Source organism: Mauremys mutica, chromosome 8, assembly GCF_020497125.1.
Source record: "Mauremys mutica isolate MM-2020 ecotype Southern chromosome 8, ASM2049712v1, whole genome shotgun sequence".
NCBI classification, from domain to species: domain Eukaryota; kingdom Metazoa; phylum Chordata; order Testudines; family Geoemydidae; genus Mauremys; species Mauremys mutica.
Window position 1 is genome coordinate 37,697,337 of NC_059079.1, and position 18,297 is coordinate 37,715,633.

Genomic DNA, 18,297 nt, shown 5'->3' on the forward strand with positions numbered 1-18,297 from the left:
GCCTCCATCTGTGCCATATGGGAAAGCAACCCTAATGCAGACACTGAGATAGCATATCCTGTGTATTTCTAACTCAGGAGATTGCAGTGAAAATGTACAGCCACAGCCAGTCACGGCAATTGATAGACGATGGTCTTCTACTCCCTTCAACAAGTGCCTGGGCAACCATTCCTGTGTATTATCTTGAAATCTACCTGTGCTTTGACCCCTGACTGGAAGTAGTCTACTTTCATATGCCTCTGCTCAGCATCCTTGATCCCACACTGCTTGCCTGCCTGCAGTTCCTTTAGTTTCACTCATTTCCAGAATGCCTTGTAAGAAGCCCATATATCACTGTGCACCCACCTGGCCAGGGATGATATCAGAATCTTGGTGCAAAATAGCATCAGCTCATTCCATGTATCCATGTCCACATGATCCCAGTCTGTTGTTGTGATTCTGCTTGTAACTGTAAGCCACTGCCTCCATCTTCTGCAGGCTAAACGCCACCTTTGAAACACCTGCCACCATCTCTTGGAAGCAGTGTCTGCAGAGGCATGCCAAATAAACACTGTCTCCCTGAAAAGCAGCAGCTGTTAGTCCCAATTATTAGGGTGAGTGGGCTCCATACCTTCGGCACATAATGATGCATCACCCTGCCAGAGTGGGTCCTGCCAGGAAATGAATTTCCTGGGCCTACTTCATTTCCTCCCACAGTCCCCAGAGTGGGCAGACAAGATGACCCACAACAGTCTTCAGCGATCAGAATTGAGCGATACAGTGCGTTGTTGCTCTTGTGAATCACAGGACACACATCTAGAAAGCTGTATTGCTTGTCACAGCCAGATGCAAGGCCCGTGCAAATGCCAAACATGATGGCAGTGTGTTGATATTGACAAAGTGGTCTCATGATAGGAGTTAGCATGCAGTGAAGACCTAGACAAAGAGGGACAGGGTATCTTTATACAGTAGGCTATTTCTGTGGTCCTGTGATAAAACAATGGAATGGCTAAGCCATATACCGCAGGGGGTCTCAAACTGGGGGTCAGGACCCCTCAGGGGGTCGCAAGGTTATTCCTTGGGGGGTCGTGAGCTGTCAATCTCCACCCCAAACCTCACTTTGCCTCCAGCATTTATAATGGTGTTAAATATATAACAAAGTGTTTCTAATTTAGAAGGGGGATCACACTCAGAGACTTGCTATGTGAAAGGGGTCACCAGTAAAAAAGTTTGAGAGCCACTGATATACAGGATTTAACCACTCTTGATTAAAAGGTATCTACTGAGCCTGCAGCTTTACTGGTCAAAATAACAAACCAGAATGGCCTGTTGTAGCTCAGATCATTGGTTCACTTTCCCCAGCTAACTGGATCATATAGTCAGAGGTAAGATACAGAACAGAACTTGCTTCAAATAATTCACTGCAGGAATTAAGGGCTACCAATGGTACTATAAAAATAATGTTGATTTAGGTGAGCCAGGCCTGGGTGACCTGGACACCAAATGTAAGCACTATAAAAACTCAAGGTATTTTAATTTCATTTGTACCATTTGTGTCTTTCAGATATGTTATGAGTTGGGTGGTTATACACCCCATTTTATCAGACTAGTCTGGACTATATGTAGCAAGTATAATCTAATGGAGACGGCAGCTATCCCAGGTGTGAAGTGAGACTCTAAGGAACTTCATCTGCTAGTTACAGGATTGACTATTAGATGATCCTAACATCAAGTGGTGACTGTCATGCTCCTGTACCAGATATGGTACAGACCCCAGATGTGTTCGTCATAAGATCCTTTAATGCTCTGCCAAGTATAGCTGAGGTTCATTTAAATAAAGTACTTTATACAGTGCCATCTAGTGGCTGAGCAACATAATATAGGTTTCAGAGTGGTAGCTGTGTTAGTATGTTTCAGCAAAAACAACCAGGAGTCCTTGTGGCACCTTAGAGACTAACACATTTATTTGGGCATAAGCTTTTGTGGGCTAAAACCCACTTCATCAGATGCATGGAGTGGAAAATACAGTAGGAAGGTATAAATACACACCATATGAAAAGATGGGAGTTGTCTTACCAAGTGGAGGGTCAGTGCTAACAAGCCAATTCAATTAAGGTGGAAGTGGGCTACTCTCAACAGTTGACAAGAAGGGGTGAATACCAAGGGAGGAAAAATCACTTTTGTAGTGCTAATGAGGCCAGTGTAATCAAGGTTGCCCATTTCAAACAGTTGACAAGAAGGTATGAGTATCAGCAGGGGGAATTAGTTTTTGTAGTGACCCATCCACTCACAGTCTTTATTCAGGCCTAATTTGATGGTGTCTAGTTTGTAAAAGGAGTGGTCATCCCAATATTCTGGGGCTCCTGGCAATCAGGTTATCTCCTAACTATTAGAGTGTTTATACAACCACACTGGTGTTTCAGTCCTGTACTTGCTCAATACACATACAGCCAGTTTATATAAACACAAAATGACCAGAGGCATAGATAAAAGTGAACCTAGGGATTTAGCTTACTTGTAATTCCACTACACTGGCATTGCTGCCTGTGAAAGCACATTCCCTATTTTCATCTGGATACTTACACCACATCATTGAGCAATGCTGGAAAAAAAGAAAGGCTGATCTTATTGGGTTAGCATTTAATTAGGATCTAACAACCATATTAGACCTCCCTGGTGTATCTACAGGAAATGTTCTCAGAAGACATCTCCAGTCATTTTGATTTATGACAGAATGTTCTAATTGAAGGGACCTGTGTTCATATGCATGGAAATATATACCAAATAAGTTTGAGATATTCTGGATGATTTCAATGGAACTTATCTCCATTATTATTATGTATTTATTATTTGTATTACGATAGTGCCCTAGGAGCTGAAGATGAGAATCCCCCAGTAAACACCTTGTTCTCAGGTTACTGTATTTTATATTGTTTAAACTATAAATTGGTAATGTAAAGGTCCATGCTTAAAGGGAAAAATAGGTTACAAATTCCTTAACCTTATTCTAGCAAACTCCTCTTATGTGTTTAGTGTATGTATAGGGGTATCTATTACCAATAATACCAGTACCACATGAGAGATGGTGCCTTCCATAGCTTCCCACAACATTCCCTACTCTTTGCACATTTATGCCTGGCTGGCTACAGGCCTGGACTTGATCTACACATGGAGGCACTTTACATGTCTGCCTCTCCACCCATGTCACTATCATGCATACTATAGTTCAGTGACAAAGCTTCTACACTTCGGTCTGAAGTTTCCTAATAGGCCTAATTATCTTAGCTTTAATTTTTTGTCACATTCTCAGTAAAACATATGCATGAATTTAGATGATGATTCACCCAGACCAACCTACATAAGAAAACCAGCCTTAACAGCCTTAGCTCTTTTGAAAAAAATCTTTTGAGTCATTGAAAGAATTGTGATTCTCTTTGCCCAAATTAACAGATACAAGATATTGCAGCATTAATTATGGAGAAAATTACACTGACTTGAAATGATGATCTTGACTGATATTATTTTTCATGGGACCATTGCAAAGAGATGTAGAATCTATTGACCACCTGCTATTCCCTGTACCCTGCAAGCTAGTTAAACCTATTCCCCTTGTCTCTAAAATCTTCATATCACTTATCTTCTTTCCTTTTCATTTGCACTTTTTTTCTTAATATTAATCACTTCTTTACTCCCTCTTTTTTACTTTTTCTTTTAATTAAATTTCTTGTTTAATTTAATTATGTACATGTAAGTTTATTTATGAAGAGGTTATGGAAAAGACACAAACAAATCATGCTGTACATTAAATGGTCACATGATGGCACCAGACACTAGGAAAACAGGATAAGCTTCTCTACTTCATAATGGTTGAATATGAACATACACCTCTACCCCGACATAACACAACCCAATATAACACGAATTCGGATATAACGTGGTGAAGCAGAGCTCGGGGGGGAGGGGCTGCACACTCCGGGGGATCAAAGCGAGTTCTATATAACGCGGTTTCACCTATAATGTGGTAAGATTTTTTGGCTCCCGAGGACAGTGTTATATCAGGGTAGAGGTGTATTTTCTTTTTGAATCACCAGTATTGAAAGACAACAGCTAAGGAACACACACAATAGCTTCTTAACAAGATGTTCACAGATTGCTTAACAAGTTTTATATCTTAACTTCCCTCCTCAGTATTACCTCTGCCAAGTCTGCTAGATGCAGTAAGAGATTGTATACAGTATATTCAAACATATATACACAGAAGTTAATTTTCCACTCATATTCCAACTGTGTTACATGACCCAGACATAATCTGAATATTCTGTAAAGCTTTCACTGTTGCAAAGTATTAGCATAGACATTATGGACCCTGGCACACAGATTAAAAGAGACCTATATCTTCAGAGACTTATTTCTATCCAGAAGATTACACACATCCATTAAAATAATATTAGTAACATTGTAAAGTCAAGCACTTAAAAATTAGGAAATGCCAAAATTAGGGTTGCCTGGGTAACCTTAATTCTGCCTCTTGTGCACATGCATTATGATACAATTATTAATCACATGCTATTTCTTCCACAGGACCTCTGCCCCATTCAGTGCACAGGATGGACAATGCTCACATAATGAGCAGCTATTCAATATTTTCTTTTATCCTCATTGTCCAGTGTGTGACCCTATGCCTTATTTACTGCACACTATTCAAACCCTGCTCTGAAAACAAAATTATTAATTTTCCTCATGGGCTGTCCTATGGCACTCATCATTATGGTATCTGAGTTATTCTCAAACATTAACCACTAATTTGGGGTGCCCAATTTAGGATGTCAAGGACCTGATTTTCCAGAGTACTTAGCATTATATAGCACTTTATATATACTCAAGCACTATTTCCATTCAGTTCAGTTGCAGCTATGAGTGCTCAGCACTCCTGCAAATCAGATCCTAGGGTCTCAAGTTGGGCACCCAGAAAACGATTAACACAAATTAGTGACAACCTATGAAAAGTTTTAATTAAGTGACTTGCCCATCATCACATAGGAACTCTGTGACAGAAAAGAGACAGGGCAGCTTCTACTGTCTTAACCATAAGACCCCTCCTTTCTCTTCCTATAATCCCCTGCCTTCTTCCCTACCCACCCTCCAACTTCTGCAACAAACGAAGTAAGGGTTCTACAGAGAGCAGCCTCCTTCACTGCAGAAGCCTGATTCCTCTCCAAAGGAGGTCTATCCTGTATACTGAATGAGGCAGGGATCCTGTGGAAAAAACCTCTGTGATCACATAATTAAAGACTGTATCATAATACATATGTACAATGGGGGGGGCACCTTAATTCTAGCATTTCCTGACTTTTCAGAGCTTGAATTTCAGCCTTAATATTGTTCTTTATTTTTCTATAGTTTTTGTGTAATTTCCTATGTTTTTTAAAAAGAAAACTGAAAAAAACAGAAATTTCATCATGTGGCATTATACTGACACTCACATGGTTCATCAGCAGGGTTAGAACCTTGAGATCCACCACAGAGACCTCTGCTGCTTCAGCTCATGGAGTAGCTGATAGCAATAGTAGGTTGTCATCCTCCAGGTGTACCAACACAAGAAGAGGGTGAGACATATGCTGTGACAGTGTATTTCACAGAGAATTGCTGACAGCAGAGGAATAGTGAGACTCAGGAGTTTTGGGTTCCATTCAGGGATCAAGAATTGCAGACAAGGCACATGCGCAGTCCTGTCACATGTGGGAGCTGTGATGGGATGAGAGCATGCTTTGTTGCTCTGTGCGGATGATCACGTGTACAGGCAGAGTTCCTCTGGGCAGCATCTGCTGGCTCCCTAGACACCTTTCAGGAGCAATGGGCGCTGTCTGGGGTTCTCTGCTCAGTGTCCCCCTCCGGATTCCTTATTATGACCCTATTACCTCCATGCCTGCTCCTGTTTATTCATTTGTTGTCCCCCGCATACAGTTGAACCCCGGGTTCAGTGGTTTCTCTCCTTAGGCTGGGGGAGGGGCCTTCAGCTTGCACCTGACCCCCCTTCCCAGGATTCAATAGGTGCTCTGTGAGGATGATGCATGTCAGTCAGGTCAGCACTAGGAGCTGTGAGAGGCTCAAACATTCTTGGTCATTCTGTGCAGATGTTGGTTGCACAGTCTGGTCAGCACTAGGAGCTGCAAAAGGTTCAAGCATGCTCAGTGAGGATAGGACCTACAGCAATTTTAACTGTTAAAACCAAGTCTCCTTTGAGCATACGTGAACTGAAAAATTTCAAAGGCTTATAAATTGGCCAAATTTGGGTGGATTGTCTCAAGGATAGCAAAAGGCACATCCCAGACACAAAGGCCACCCAACTGCCAAATTTCAAGCCCCTGCTCCAAAATATGGGGCACTAGAGCATTTCAAAAAAAGTCTCAAGAATTCTTTAACAGGAGTGAACCAATATATTTTTCCCCCAATCTTGTTCTCAGAAATAGCTGAATACTTTTGGCTGGGGGGAAAAAAATAGACTGAGGCAGACACACAGCATAAGAAATTTCAATCCAAATAGTTAAAGTTTAGCAAAGTTATGAGCAACTGAAAACATGGGACAACCTTAATAATAGGTGGTGCTAGCAGACCAGACTATAATTATATGTGCCATCACTGTTGTATCTTTGCATTTGAAATGCCCAGTAAAGTTTGAGAAGAGAGTTAACACATAACTAAGATCAGCTGGCAATCAACAATCAAGGACTAGTTTCTCAAAAATACTCACAAGGGCAAGTTATTTAAGATAAGTGCATTACACCAAGAGTGTCTACACCAAGCCATTCCTGGGACATGAAGTTCTAACAAATGTTAGACCACAGTAACAAAAACCTTCCATATTTCAAATGCCTGAAACTCTATAAAGCACCTCCCCCCAACTCACTGCAAATTTAGCAATGTCAGTTCTTCTAAGGCATGATAACACAAGGGATTTGTTTTGAGGAAGTCAGATGAGGAAGAGGTCAAAATTGAGTTTATAATTTAAAGCTTGTTACATTCTTAACGATGTACAGCCTACTGTCCTACCACAATATATGCAATGTCCCATTTTTGGAACCCTGTACATAGACTGTTCAAAATACTATGGTCTGAATTCTGCCTGCATTGAAACCTTGTACATCCTCATTGACTTCAACAGGGTAGAATGTCATATATCAGGGCAGATTTTGCCCTTACCTGCACATGTTGTACTTTTTGGTGAACAATCACGTGTCTATAGGATAGAATAGCAACAGGACTAATCAATTATTTAGCTTGTGAATTCCATTAAGAGCTACACAGATGAAATTTAAGGATTTTTATTGGCCATTTCTTTCACTGTGTTTTGACCATAAATTGGCTCAGTGATCTGAAGGCTCTTGTAGAAATGTGATGGCAAAGTTACAAGAACCACTAGCATATTTTCAACATTTCTTTTTGAGGAAGAAGTTCAAATGGCTAAAGCACAGTTCAGTGTAGTGAAATAATACCTGAGTTCCTTCCAAAACAGGGCTTTTTAAAAAGTCTCAAGGATTGGCATATCTGACAAGTATGCATAGGAACCAAAGGAGCAGAAATTCTGGGAAAGGCCCTGAACATCAAAATATATTACATCAAAATACCATATTTCACTGTGTAAGTGAAAACTGGTGCTGTATGATATGTAAATAAGAGAGAAAACAGGAATTTTTTTTATACTTTTTCATTAAATTAAGTTGTGCAGATAAGAATATCATGGATAAATTTTAAAAAGTATCAACCCACACTTTTTTAAACTCTGTTTGCCATCCCACCACATCCCCTAAGAATATTCATAGCAAAATTAGTCAAACTGACGCTGTTAGCTGAAGCTCAAACAAATACATCTTCAGCAACTGTATTGAAAATTATAATTATACTTAGTATTTAACTAGTTCATTACATGACCAAAGCTGAACAACCATAACCTAATTAAATTCCCAACTTCCTTGTGAAGTAAGTATTGTCATCCAGATTATATATAGAGAAACTGAAGCAAACAGGTAGCATGACTTTCCTAAAGCCACACAAACAGTGGCAGAGCTGGGATTAGAAAAAGCCTCTTTGATCCAAATGTTTTTAACAATGTAAGGTTCAGATTTCAAAGGTCAAAGAGCTATTGTCAGGTGCCCAGAGTAAAAGGTGCTTACTTGTATTAGCATATCATCAGCACAGCCAGGATCCAGATCTCTACATATCATCTGATAACTCACCTTAATGTATGCAGTGTTGTTGTAGGTCACCTAAATGGCTTTTTAACTCCTTCAAACCATAACTCCTTGCCTACATTATGAATTGTGCCTATCTGGCTGTTTCAATCTACCTGGCTGTTCAGAAGGAAGCTGAAGATCTTTGTGACCCTTTTAGAACAATATAGGCTAGAGGGGATAACCCTGGTAACCTGGCCAGTGATGTCTTTCTCAATTGTAGGTTCTGTCCAAAGGCTGTTTGTGAACTTTCACTGAACATACAATGACTGTCTAATGATGGCAGTGTTTGGTTTCAGCCACTGCACTGCTGGAATCTAACCCATTATTTTGTAAAGTGATTTGAAGCAACTCAAGTATGAAGGTGCTGTATCAATCTTAACTCTGTTCTATGGAGAGGGCCCTGAGACATCACTTCTGTTTCACTATACTTTAGATAAATACTGAAATTCTTTTTAAACTAAATTCAAATAAGCAAATTAAATGCCTGTTTCCTGAAATAGCAAATCCCATATTAAATGTTGTGAGTGTATTCCTCACACTGGCCAGATGGGCCTAATTAACCAATTAAGCAGCAGGTTGGGGAGAGATATAGGCTACAAGGAGGCCACTAATTAGAAACAGGCTCAGCTGCACAGGAACAGACACAGGGCCGGCTCCAGAGCCCAGCGGGGCAAGCACCCGCCTGGGGCGGCCCTTTCCCGGGGGGGCGGCAGGCTGGGCCGGCGGACCTGCCGCAGTCATGCCTGAGGGAGGTCCACCGGAGCCCCGGGAGCAGCGGACCTGCCGCAGGCATGACTGCGGAGGGGACGCTCGGCCGGCGGCTCCAGTGGACCTGCCGCAGGCATGACTGCGGCAGCTCAACCGGAGCTGCCGGACCTGCGAACCGCCCGCAGCTGCGGGAGGTCCAGCCGAGCCACGCGACCAGTGGACCCTCTGCAGTCATGCCCGCGGGAGGTCCGCTGCTCCCGTGGCTCGGGGGCGCCTCCCGGGCATGACTGCTTGGGGCGGCCAAAAACCTAGAGCCGCCCCTGAACAGACAGCACCTGTATAAAGCCTGGGAGCCACCAGTAGTTGGGGTTACAGGAGAAGAGTCTATAGCTCTTTTCTATGAGAGAGGTGAGTAGACTAGCAAACCCAAAGAGGCAGGGCAGTGGTGCTAAGTGAGTTATGTGGGAAGATACCCAGGCAAATAGTAGTAAATATTAAGTTAGTACAGGTCTTGGCTGTATGTTATAGGGATCCTGGGCAGGAACCCACTGTAAAAGATGGTTCTGTCTTCCCCTGGGTAGTGGCACAGGGCATTGGTGATGTTAGCCAGACAGCTGGTCTGGAAGGACTGTGGTTTCTCTGGAATGGAGGAACTTAGCGACCTGGCCAGAGGACTGAGACGTGAATTGGAAGCTGCTGCTCTGTGAGTAAGAGACTGCAGACTGAGAGAAGAAGGTGTGTTGTGGAGGGTACAGTACCTGGCAGAACTAATCTCCAGGATGGCTAGTAGGGGGTGCAATGATTGGTTAGGGAACCCTGTCACAGTGGGGAAACCATGCTTTAAAACCAAAGGGGTCTCTACCTATGGTAAATGCAGAGTGCTTTTTGAAAACATAAAATGTAATAGAGAAATCTATTAATAAAGTACCTATGTTTATGACTACTGCAGGCTAGGTGCTAACTTGTACTAAGGTCCCCGAGTCCCAACCAGAAACTGACAGATTCTAGCTATGTGTCTATTTGGCTCATTTGTGGGTTGATATGGGTAGGACCAGTATAAGAATTATACAGAAATGTTTAGGCTTGCTTGAGTTGCTGCATTAGTTAATCTTTTGATGACTATCACATCACATTACAGTACAGAAAATGAATATCTAAGCAGTTGTATTGTGAACCTCTGACTGTCTGAATTGCCATACAGGAGAGGGACAATAGTATGGAGAGCTACTCACCTACAGAAATGGTCCCTTCTGAAAGAGGAAACCCATGAATACTACATGGCTTCTACTTGAGATCCAAGTATAGCTTATCAGCAAAAGGACTAAAGACTTATTATTCTGCTCTGCTTCCTGTGGTGAGGAGTCATGCAAATGAACTCCTCCATCAGCTGAATGTGCAGCTCAGAGCATAAGGCAGGAAGGGAGATAAAAACCCCAAACCAAAAGGAATAAGGATCTCTATGCTGCCTGGACTCAGGATATTTGGGAGGAGAGGGAATGTTTCTAGGCATAAGCAAGAGATCTCCAGATGCTTGGGCTGGGTAAGCCTTAAAGGACAATCACAGGTTGCTGATTATAGAAGCCTACATTACCTTCGCCAACACACAATTGTAACGTATGCATGTCTGTTTTCTGGCTTTACTCTAGTAAATAACTCTCTAATTTCCTTTTCCTATTTAATAAATCTTCATGTAGCTTACTATAGGATTGGCTAAAAGCTTTGTCTTTGGTGTGAGACCTAAAACATAATTGACCTGGGGTGAGTGACTGACTGATCCTTTGGGATTAGAAGTAACCTGAGTATTGCTGTGAATCTTGGTGTAAGGGGTAATCTATCATAGAGATGCATTCACCTGGGTGGCAAGCTAGACTGGAGTATGTTTTAAGGCAACTCAGGAGTTTGTGCTTGGTGCAGCTGGTTGGTGAAATTTAAGTTTAGAACTCCCAACCAGTTGAGATTCTGCCCTGACTTCTAACAGTTTACTCAGAGGTTGGTAGTCATGCTCTTGTGTCACTATTGGGAGCACCACACTCAGTACTGCTTGAAAACACATAGTATGACACAATTGTATGGCTTTCTGCACTCTGGTGAAAGCACTTTTTACCTCCTAGAACTTAAGCATGTGTAAGATGTGCCAAATTTCTCACCCTGGGATGAGAAAACAATGAACATGTTAAATTACACCAAGCAAGGATTCAAGTGTGCCTTGTATATCAGAGCATGCAGACTACTGGGTTGGGCTAAGGAATAGGCAGGATAGTTGGGAGGAGTGGTGCATGTTGTCATCCTTCTGGATCCATGGAGATCCCCAGATAAAGGTAAGATATTTTTAACATAGAAAATTGGCCTCTCTTCCCTGGCATGTAGCTCAGAGTAGCTGCAGAGTCTCAACTCTCCCTCTCTCCTTGAATATTATCTACCTGAAGTGCCTTCCCCTCTCTCAATATGTGAGAGGGACATGGATGTTTGCTTGGATAAGCATAAAGCAGGAGCAAAAACTCTGAGATGTTCAGTGTGTGTAAATGAGGAGAGAGAGTAATTAACTAGGGGTAATGAGCTTGGAGTCTGGTCCAAAACCCCAGAAGTCAGTGGGAGTCTTTCCATCAGCAAGTTTAAGATCAGGCTCTGAGTTTAGGGTGACCAGATGTCCCTTTAAAATTGGGACAGTCCTGATTTTTGGGTCTTTCTTATATAGACTTACCCCCCCCATCCTGATTTTTTTTAACCCTTGCTATCTGGTCACCCTATCTGAATTTAACATGCTTACAGTTGTCACCATGTATTTAAGGCCATCTGATTAATCATGCATTGATGTCCAACCTAAACCTCCCCCACTGTTCTGTCGTCTGATACCACTTAACAGTCTTGATCCATCCTCTTTGGAACCCCCTTTCAGGTAGTTGAAAGCTGCTATCAAATCCCCCTCATTCGTCTCTTCTGCAGACTAAATAATCCCAGTTCCCTCAGCTTCACCTCATAAATCATGTGCTCCAGCCCCCTAATCATTTGTTGCCCTCCACTGGACTCTTTCCAATTTTCCACATCCTTCTTGTAGTGTGGGGCCCAAAACTGGACACAGTACTCCAGATGAGGCTTCACCAATGCTGAATCGAGGAGAATAATCATGCCCCTTGATCGGCTGGCAATGCCCCTACTTCTAACAGCATTTTGGGCTATATCCTTCTTGGCAACAAGAGCACACTGGCTCATATCCAGCTTCTTGGCCACTGTAACCCCTAGGTCCTTTTCTGCAGAACTGCTGCGTAGCCACTTGGCTGATCCCTAGTCTGTAGCAGTCCATGGGATTCCTCTGTCCTAAGTGCAGGACTCTGTACTTGTCCTTGTTGAACCTTACCAGATTTCTTTTTCTGATGAAGAATTACATCATGAGCCAATCAGAAGTATGAGTCAACCTCTTTGTACTGAAGGAGTGATGATAGGTAGGATGGGGATAAGTGAAAAATGAATTCAAGTAGCTTGTTTGATATGGCAGAGAAGAGGGAGCTAGTGGACAGATGTAAATAAGGTTGTGAGATGGTCAAAGGAATCACTCAGAAGAATGATCTTTGCAGCAGCATTCTGAATGTGTAAGAACAGGGCAAGATTATATTTGTCAAGGCCAGAGAGAAAGATGTTGCAGTAATCAAGACACAAGCTGAGAGCCTGGACAAGAGTTTTAGCTGTCGATGGATAGGCAAGCCCTTCCCTTATAGATGCAATACAGAAAGAATCTGCATGATTTAGACAAACCTGGATATGAGAACTTGCAGAGAGGTCTGTGCCAAAGATGACACCCAGGTTATGGGCCTGAGTGACAGTCATGATGCTCATGGGGAGGTGGGGGGGTATTTTTTTGGTGAGAGCACTGTTTTAGCCACATTGAGCTTGAGCTGACTATCAGACATACACTGGATGTCAGAGAAACAGATCAAGATTTATACTCCTAAACCCCATACAGGTTTGGAAAAATTTCCCCAGCAATTCCTGTTGACTTCTAATGTGCCAGAAGGTCTACCCAAGGGAAGAATCTGGTTCTGTATTATTCATGTAAAATTACAAGCACTGTAATCTTATATTTGGATTTTATTTTAAATATATTACAGATGTGGACTATGGAGCCAATCATGCAAAATGGATTTTGGAATTTGAGGATCATCACCTTTCAAAGATGCATGGTGTTTTGCAGGCTTTTTTGCTGTATGTCCAGTAATGGCTAGCTGCTTTGCCTTCTGTCATTCACTGAACATGTGCTAGATGAACAGGGTAGTTTCTCCATCAGTATATCTTTCCAGATGCTGTATTACTGACTTTTGTTTTATTTGAAAAATTGTGTTGATATCTGCTTATGTCCTAATCCTTTTTAGGATTCAAAATGTTTCTCCTAGAATCTTGTATGATTTTCCTTCTGCTCCTTTGGGGGTGCTTTTGGGGAAAAAATATTCTCATAGTGGTTTTATAGATTGTTAATAAAATCTTTAAATTTTAAAAGCTTTGAGTCCTATTTAAAAAAAATTTCCTTTTTTAAACATGGTGTATAAGATTAAGAGTAATCTTGGTGAACTTTAGGAGAAAGTAATTATCCTCTTAACTTAATAGGATACTAGTTTTTAATTACAAAAATAAACATTTGAATAATGGAATTCAGCATATTTTTAGAATTCACATTATTTATGCTCTCCCAACTAGGGTGATCAGATGTCCCAAGCTTATAGGATAGTCCTGATTTTTGGGTCTTATATAGGCTCCTATTATCTCCCCACCCCATCCCAATTTTTCACATTTGCTATCTGGTCACCCTATTCCCAACATACAAACCTTTACTTTCCTGTAGTGGTGAAAGCATTCATACACCACGCAAACTGCTTTAATTACTGCAAGAATAGTTGCTTGCTCTACTGCTTTGTGTGCTCTGTGAGGTACAGTGTCTGTAGAAGAAGAGGAAGAAACCTTTCAACAATTCTCAATTTTCTATTCTCACTAGCTTTTTACTTATTACTCATTTCACTCAGCAAGATGCTGCCTGTGCAAACATAAAAAGCAATAAACAGACAGGGACTGTAAATTGAGAAGTGTTTTTTATAGTCCTAGGTAATGAAAATAGACTGACCTTCCCTAGCTGCAAGCTTGACCTTTTTGGTGGTGTCAGTTAATGATAGATCAGTGGTGAGATGCTTGTAGCAACTGTTCTATTTTGTTGCAATATTAGGCTGGTAAGGCAGTGGTCAGAGAGGCTAGGTGACCATATTTCAGATTACAGTATTCCTAAGAAAAGCATGAAAGTGCCTTAACAGAAGAGTTGTACAGTTTACAAAGGCAACATTATGTATTCTACAGGTAGCAGACATTTAAGGTTTCTTTCCTTCCTTACATTTTGGCTCAGTATAGATCCTTTGATCTAACTTATTCAGTGGTGGTATATACACCAGCTGACATATCACCTTTTTACAGTAGAATATAGCAGGAGAATTGGAACCTATCAATGTTTTTGTCCACTTAAAGCAAGGAGCAGTGTGCCTATTTATCACAGCTGCTTTCCACTGTCATTTTTATCTGTGTACTGTATGCTGCCCCTTTCTCTCTAAAAGATACAGTAGAGAATGGGTGATGCACAGAACATTGAAGGATTAGGCCCTTGGTAACAGACAACTCTGTTCTGTGGTTTTGAAACAGGTTTTAAAAAAATAGTCAACTTTAAATTTGTGTCCATTTTGCTACTAAACAGGAGATATTACCAGAAATGCTTCTTTAATTACAACTGCTACATAATCTGTAGTAATGTGTATAATAAGCATACACTTACAACCTATTAAATTCATTAGCACAGTTAGTAGCAAAGTATCAGTTAGAAAAACTGAGTAACAGTAACACGACCTTCCCCCTCTCTGAAAGCTTTTAGTGTACAGGGACCTTAGCGTGCATTACCCGCGGTGGAAGAAGACGGAAAGGGGGCAGGGGTACAGCTGTTAGGACAGACACCTGATTAAAACTCCAGGGTTGGGGTAACTTCTCCTCTAGGAGTGAGTGGAAGCTGGTGCGCCCGGGCTTGACCTATTCGATCTCCCTCCCGCACTGCTGGGCGGGAACGGTACAGCCACGGGCGTCCGTGTGTAAATAAACACAGTAGCTGGCTGCGCAGAATTTAAAATTGTCCAGTTCAAAGCCCAGCTCCCAGCAGCGGCTCCTGCCACGTGCAACCCCCTCTCCTCCCTCAGCCGCTCCTCTCGCGGGAGCTGCGCCGCCCCCGCCCTGTCAGTGTCTGGCCGCGGCGGAACCAATCAAGTTGTCGCGAGGCGGGAGGCTGTGGGCGGTGCGTGCCGCTGAGGTGAGGCGCCGCCCGGCTTGTAGCAGGCGGAGGCCCCAGTGCTCACAGCCGGCTGGGTGCGGAGGAGCCGCCCGTGAGTAGCCCCGCGCCGGCAGCTATTTATATAGCCCCTGGGGGGAGTGGGTGGGACTCGCTGCCAGGCGACTCCCCCGCCCCCCGCGCGCCCCGGGCCGAGGGCGCATTGTACAGGGAGACTGACAGGCGCAGCCCCTCCGGCCGCCGCTGCCTGCCTGCCTGCCTGCCTGCGGCCCGGCCCTGCGCGCCGGGACTCGACCCCCGGCTCCAGGGCCTCCCTCCCCGCTTCTCCCCTGGGCGCTCTGCGGGCTGGGCGATGTAAGTCTGGCTCCCGCGGGGCCGGGGCTCCTTCCTGCTTTCCTGGCTGCTGACTTGTGAGGGGTGGTTTGTTTGTTTGTTTTTGTAGGGGTCGCTCCTGTATTTCCGACATCAAGTGTCTCCCCTTGAAAGAGGCCAAGTCACCGGGCAGCAAAAATGCCTCCCAGTAACCAGACTCGAGTTTTGCTTCTCAGCGCCATGGAAAAGCGGGAGAAGACCCTCTTCAGGCTTGAGCAAGGTCAGTGCTGGCATGTAGCGGCTCTGCTGTGCGCAGCGCTGGTTAGTAACCGAAGGGAGATTCTAGGCAGCTCTTAGGTAAGCGAGCACTGAAATCCATTAATGAAAATGGTCGTGGAGAGCTGTAGTTTTTCCTTCACCCATCATCTCTCTCTCACACTCGCACTGTGTTTAGGTTAGTTGCTGTCCTCTGGTACTGTAGTGCTCTTTGTATGGCGTTGATTGTTTGTACAGTGGTAGCTTTAGAGACCACAATCATGGATCAATCAGTGGGTGACTAGATGTCCCGATTTTATAGGGACAGTCCCGATATTTGGGCTTTTTCTTATATAGGCTCCTATTACCCCTCACCCCCATCCCGATTTTTCTCACATGCTGTCTGGTCACCCTGTCAGTGTGAGTTGTAAAATGCTTTCAGGCTGAAAGGCAAATTGTGTGTAAAAAGCAAAATCACTATTCCAATTAAATATGAGCCTCGTTTAAGACTGCACCTGAAGGATGGTATAACTATAGCACTCCCATATCCATCATGACTTCAGTCCCTGTCTTTGCTATTTATAAAAGTTTTCATAATCCAACTTTTTTTGTGCAGTACTAAATATATTATGTACAAATCCCAGGTCTTAGTTGTAGGGATATGAATTATATTTATGTCTTCAATCCTTTTTTTGGGTCACAGGTAAGATTTGAAAATACATGTTTGTGTGCTAAATGCATTACAGCAATGCTGTAATTTGCAATTATTTCTCATGTTAGTAAATAATTGTAATTATTTTTAAGTATACCCATCAACCTGTTAGTGAAAGATATATTTGGACCGGTATCATCTTGGTCAGCAATCTCAGCCCATGAACTGTTTAAGATCAAAATGTTATCTGAGGTCTTTATTCTTTCTTGCATACTGTTTTTTTTTAAAGGGGCAACAGTAAAAGTTTTAACTGTCACCAGAAAGATTTAAAAAAATTGTCTAAGAATGGTTGATTTATGAATTTACCGTACTTTTAAAATACTTTCAGAATAGCACGACTTTTTTTTACCCTTCTATAAAACTAGAATTCTTCTTAAATATTTAGATTTCAGAGTTTGCTGAATGATTAGTATGTGAATTTACCAGAAACTTTTATCATTAATGAACAAAGTGCAGAGTTGGTTCTGACCTCCTTATTAACTTTTCTTCAGGCTATGTAAGCTTTGTTTGGAGGCTGCTGAAGATTTGAAAGCCATACTTTTGAAATTGCCTAAGTTGATAGCTAGTTGAGGGAGAGAGTAGCTAATTTAGGCAAAGCATTCCTGGAATCAGTACTGTTACTATAAGGGAGTAAGAGCTCTAAGGCATACAACCCTGTAGCGTGATCTAATTTTAGCAGACTCAATAAGGAAATGTCAAGACTATAGTGAGGCGAAATTGCCTGAACTTTCTGAGGGCACGTCTTCACTAGCAATGTTAAAGTGCTGCCGCGGCAGCTCTTTAATGTGGCTTGTGTAGTCGCGGCTATAAAAAACCCACCTCCAGGAGAGGAATAGCTACCAGTGCTGGAAGTGCGGCTTCTAGCGCAGGTGCACTGTCTACACTGGCACTTCACAGCACTGAAACTTGCAGCGCTCGGGGGGGGGGTGTTTTTTCACACTCTTGAGTGAGAAAGTTGCAGCACTGTAAAATGCCAGTGTAGACAAGCCCTAAGAGTGATTTTTGTGTACAATTTTTACAACCAAGTTAGCTATGTTTTTCGTTGATAGGAACCCAAATCCTGAAACTGTTGTTCAGCCTTTGCACTATTATGTGCTTGGAGGGTGGCTTTTCTCTCTCTCTCTCTCTCTCTCTCTCTTTTTAATGTTTAGTGGATGATAGGGTAAACTTCATTGGCATGGGCTATTTAAATGTACTTGGATAGCTGGACTCTGATATTTGGTTGTGCTGGCACAATTCCATTTGTTGAGCAACTTTTTTTATTTAATCAGGATAGTGTGATTCGGTTGTTTAACTTTTTTACATGTTACACCACAATTTTAAACTCTTTTTCTAATACATGATTGGTTTGTCTGTTCTTTAGACTACACGTAGAACTTTCTTACCAGGAAGACAAGACAGCCGAGAGTCTTTTGCTTTTTAACTGAAGAATGAATAAACACTTTTTTAAAAAAAACATGGATTCTAAGATCCGGGTCCTGCAGTTAACTGTCCATTGAAGTCACTGTGGCCCTGCAGGGGTGCATGGCTGTGTGTGAGTGTAGTCAGTTGCAAGATTGAGGCCTCAATCAGTAATGGTTGTTGCCTTGCAAGTGCTTAAGCATCTGTCTAGTTTTACTTATGTAAAGGCCGTGGTACTACAGTCCGATTCATTCAGGCACACACATGCACTGAGACCTGTTGGCTTAAATGAAATTCCATGTGAACAAGTGGATTAGATTATAGAATTGGGGACAAATGTTTCCATTTTAGGGTATTAAGGTTTCAAACTTGCAATTTACGATTTGTGGATGAGCGAT

General features: G+C 42.4%; 1 protein-coding gene and 1 long non-coding RNA gene across 5 annotated transcripts in view; one reads left to right on the forward strand and one right to left on the reverse strand.

Annotated features, from left to right (window-relative positions):
- Window positions 1-419: 419 nt before the first annotated feature.
- Window positions 420-8,294, reverse strand: LOC123375497. Its single transcript, XR_006581491.1, has 3 exons — window positions 8,214-8,294; window positions 2,495-2,581; window positions 420-558 (listed from the first exon to the last, which is right to left on the reverse strand). It is a non-coding gene; the product is annotated as an uncharacterized LOC123375497 (long non-coding RNA).
- A 1,001-nt stretch (window positions 8,295-9,295) lies between these two features.
- Window positions 9,296-18,297, forward strand: part of AGL (amylo-alpha-1, 6-glucosidase, 4-alpha-glucanotransferase) — a 74,099-nt gene continuing 65,097 nt past the window's right edge. For 2 of the 4 annotated variants that reach the window (XM_045026430.1, XM_045026433.1), the window contains exons 1-2: window positions 15,440-15,573; window positions 15,662-15,811. In XM_045026430.1, the coding sequence (XP_044882365.1) occupies window positions 15,730-15,811 (82 nt within the window). In that variant the 5' untranslated portion in view covers window positions 15,440-15,573; window positions 15,662-15,729. Of the gene's footprint in view, window positions 9,327-15,221; window positions 15,314-15,439; window positions 15,574-15,661; window positions 15,812-18,297 lie in introns of those variants that run through there. The other 2 variants (XM_045026432.1, XM_045026431.1) reach the window with 2 other exon arrangements.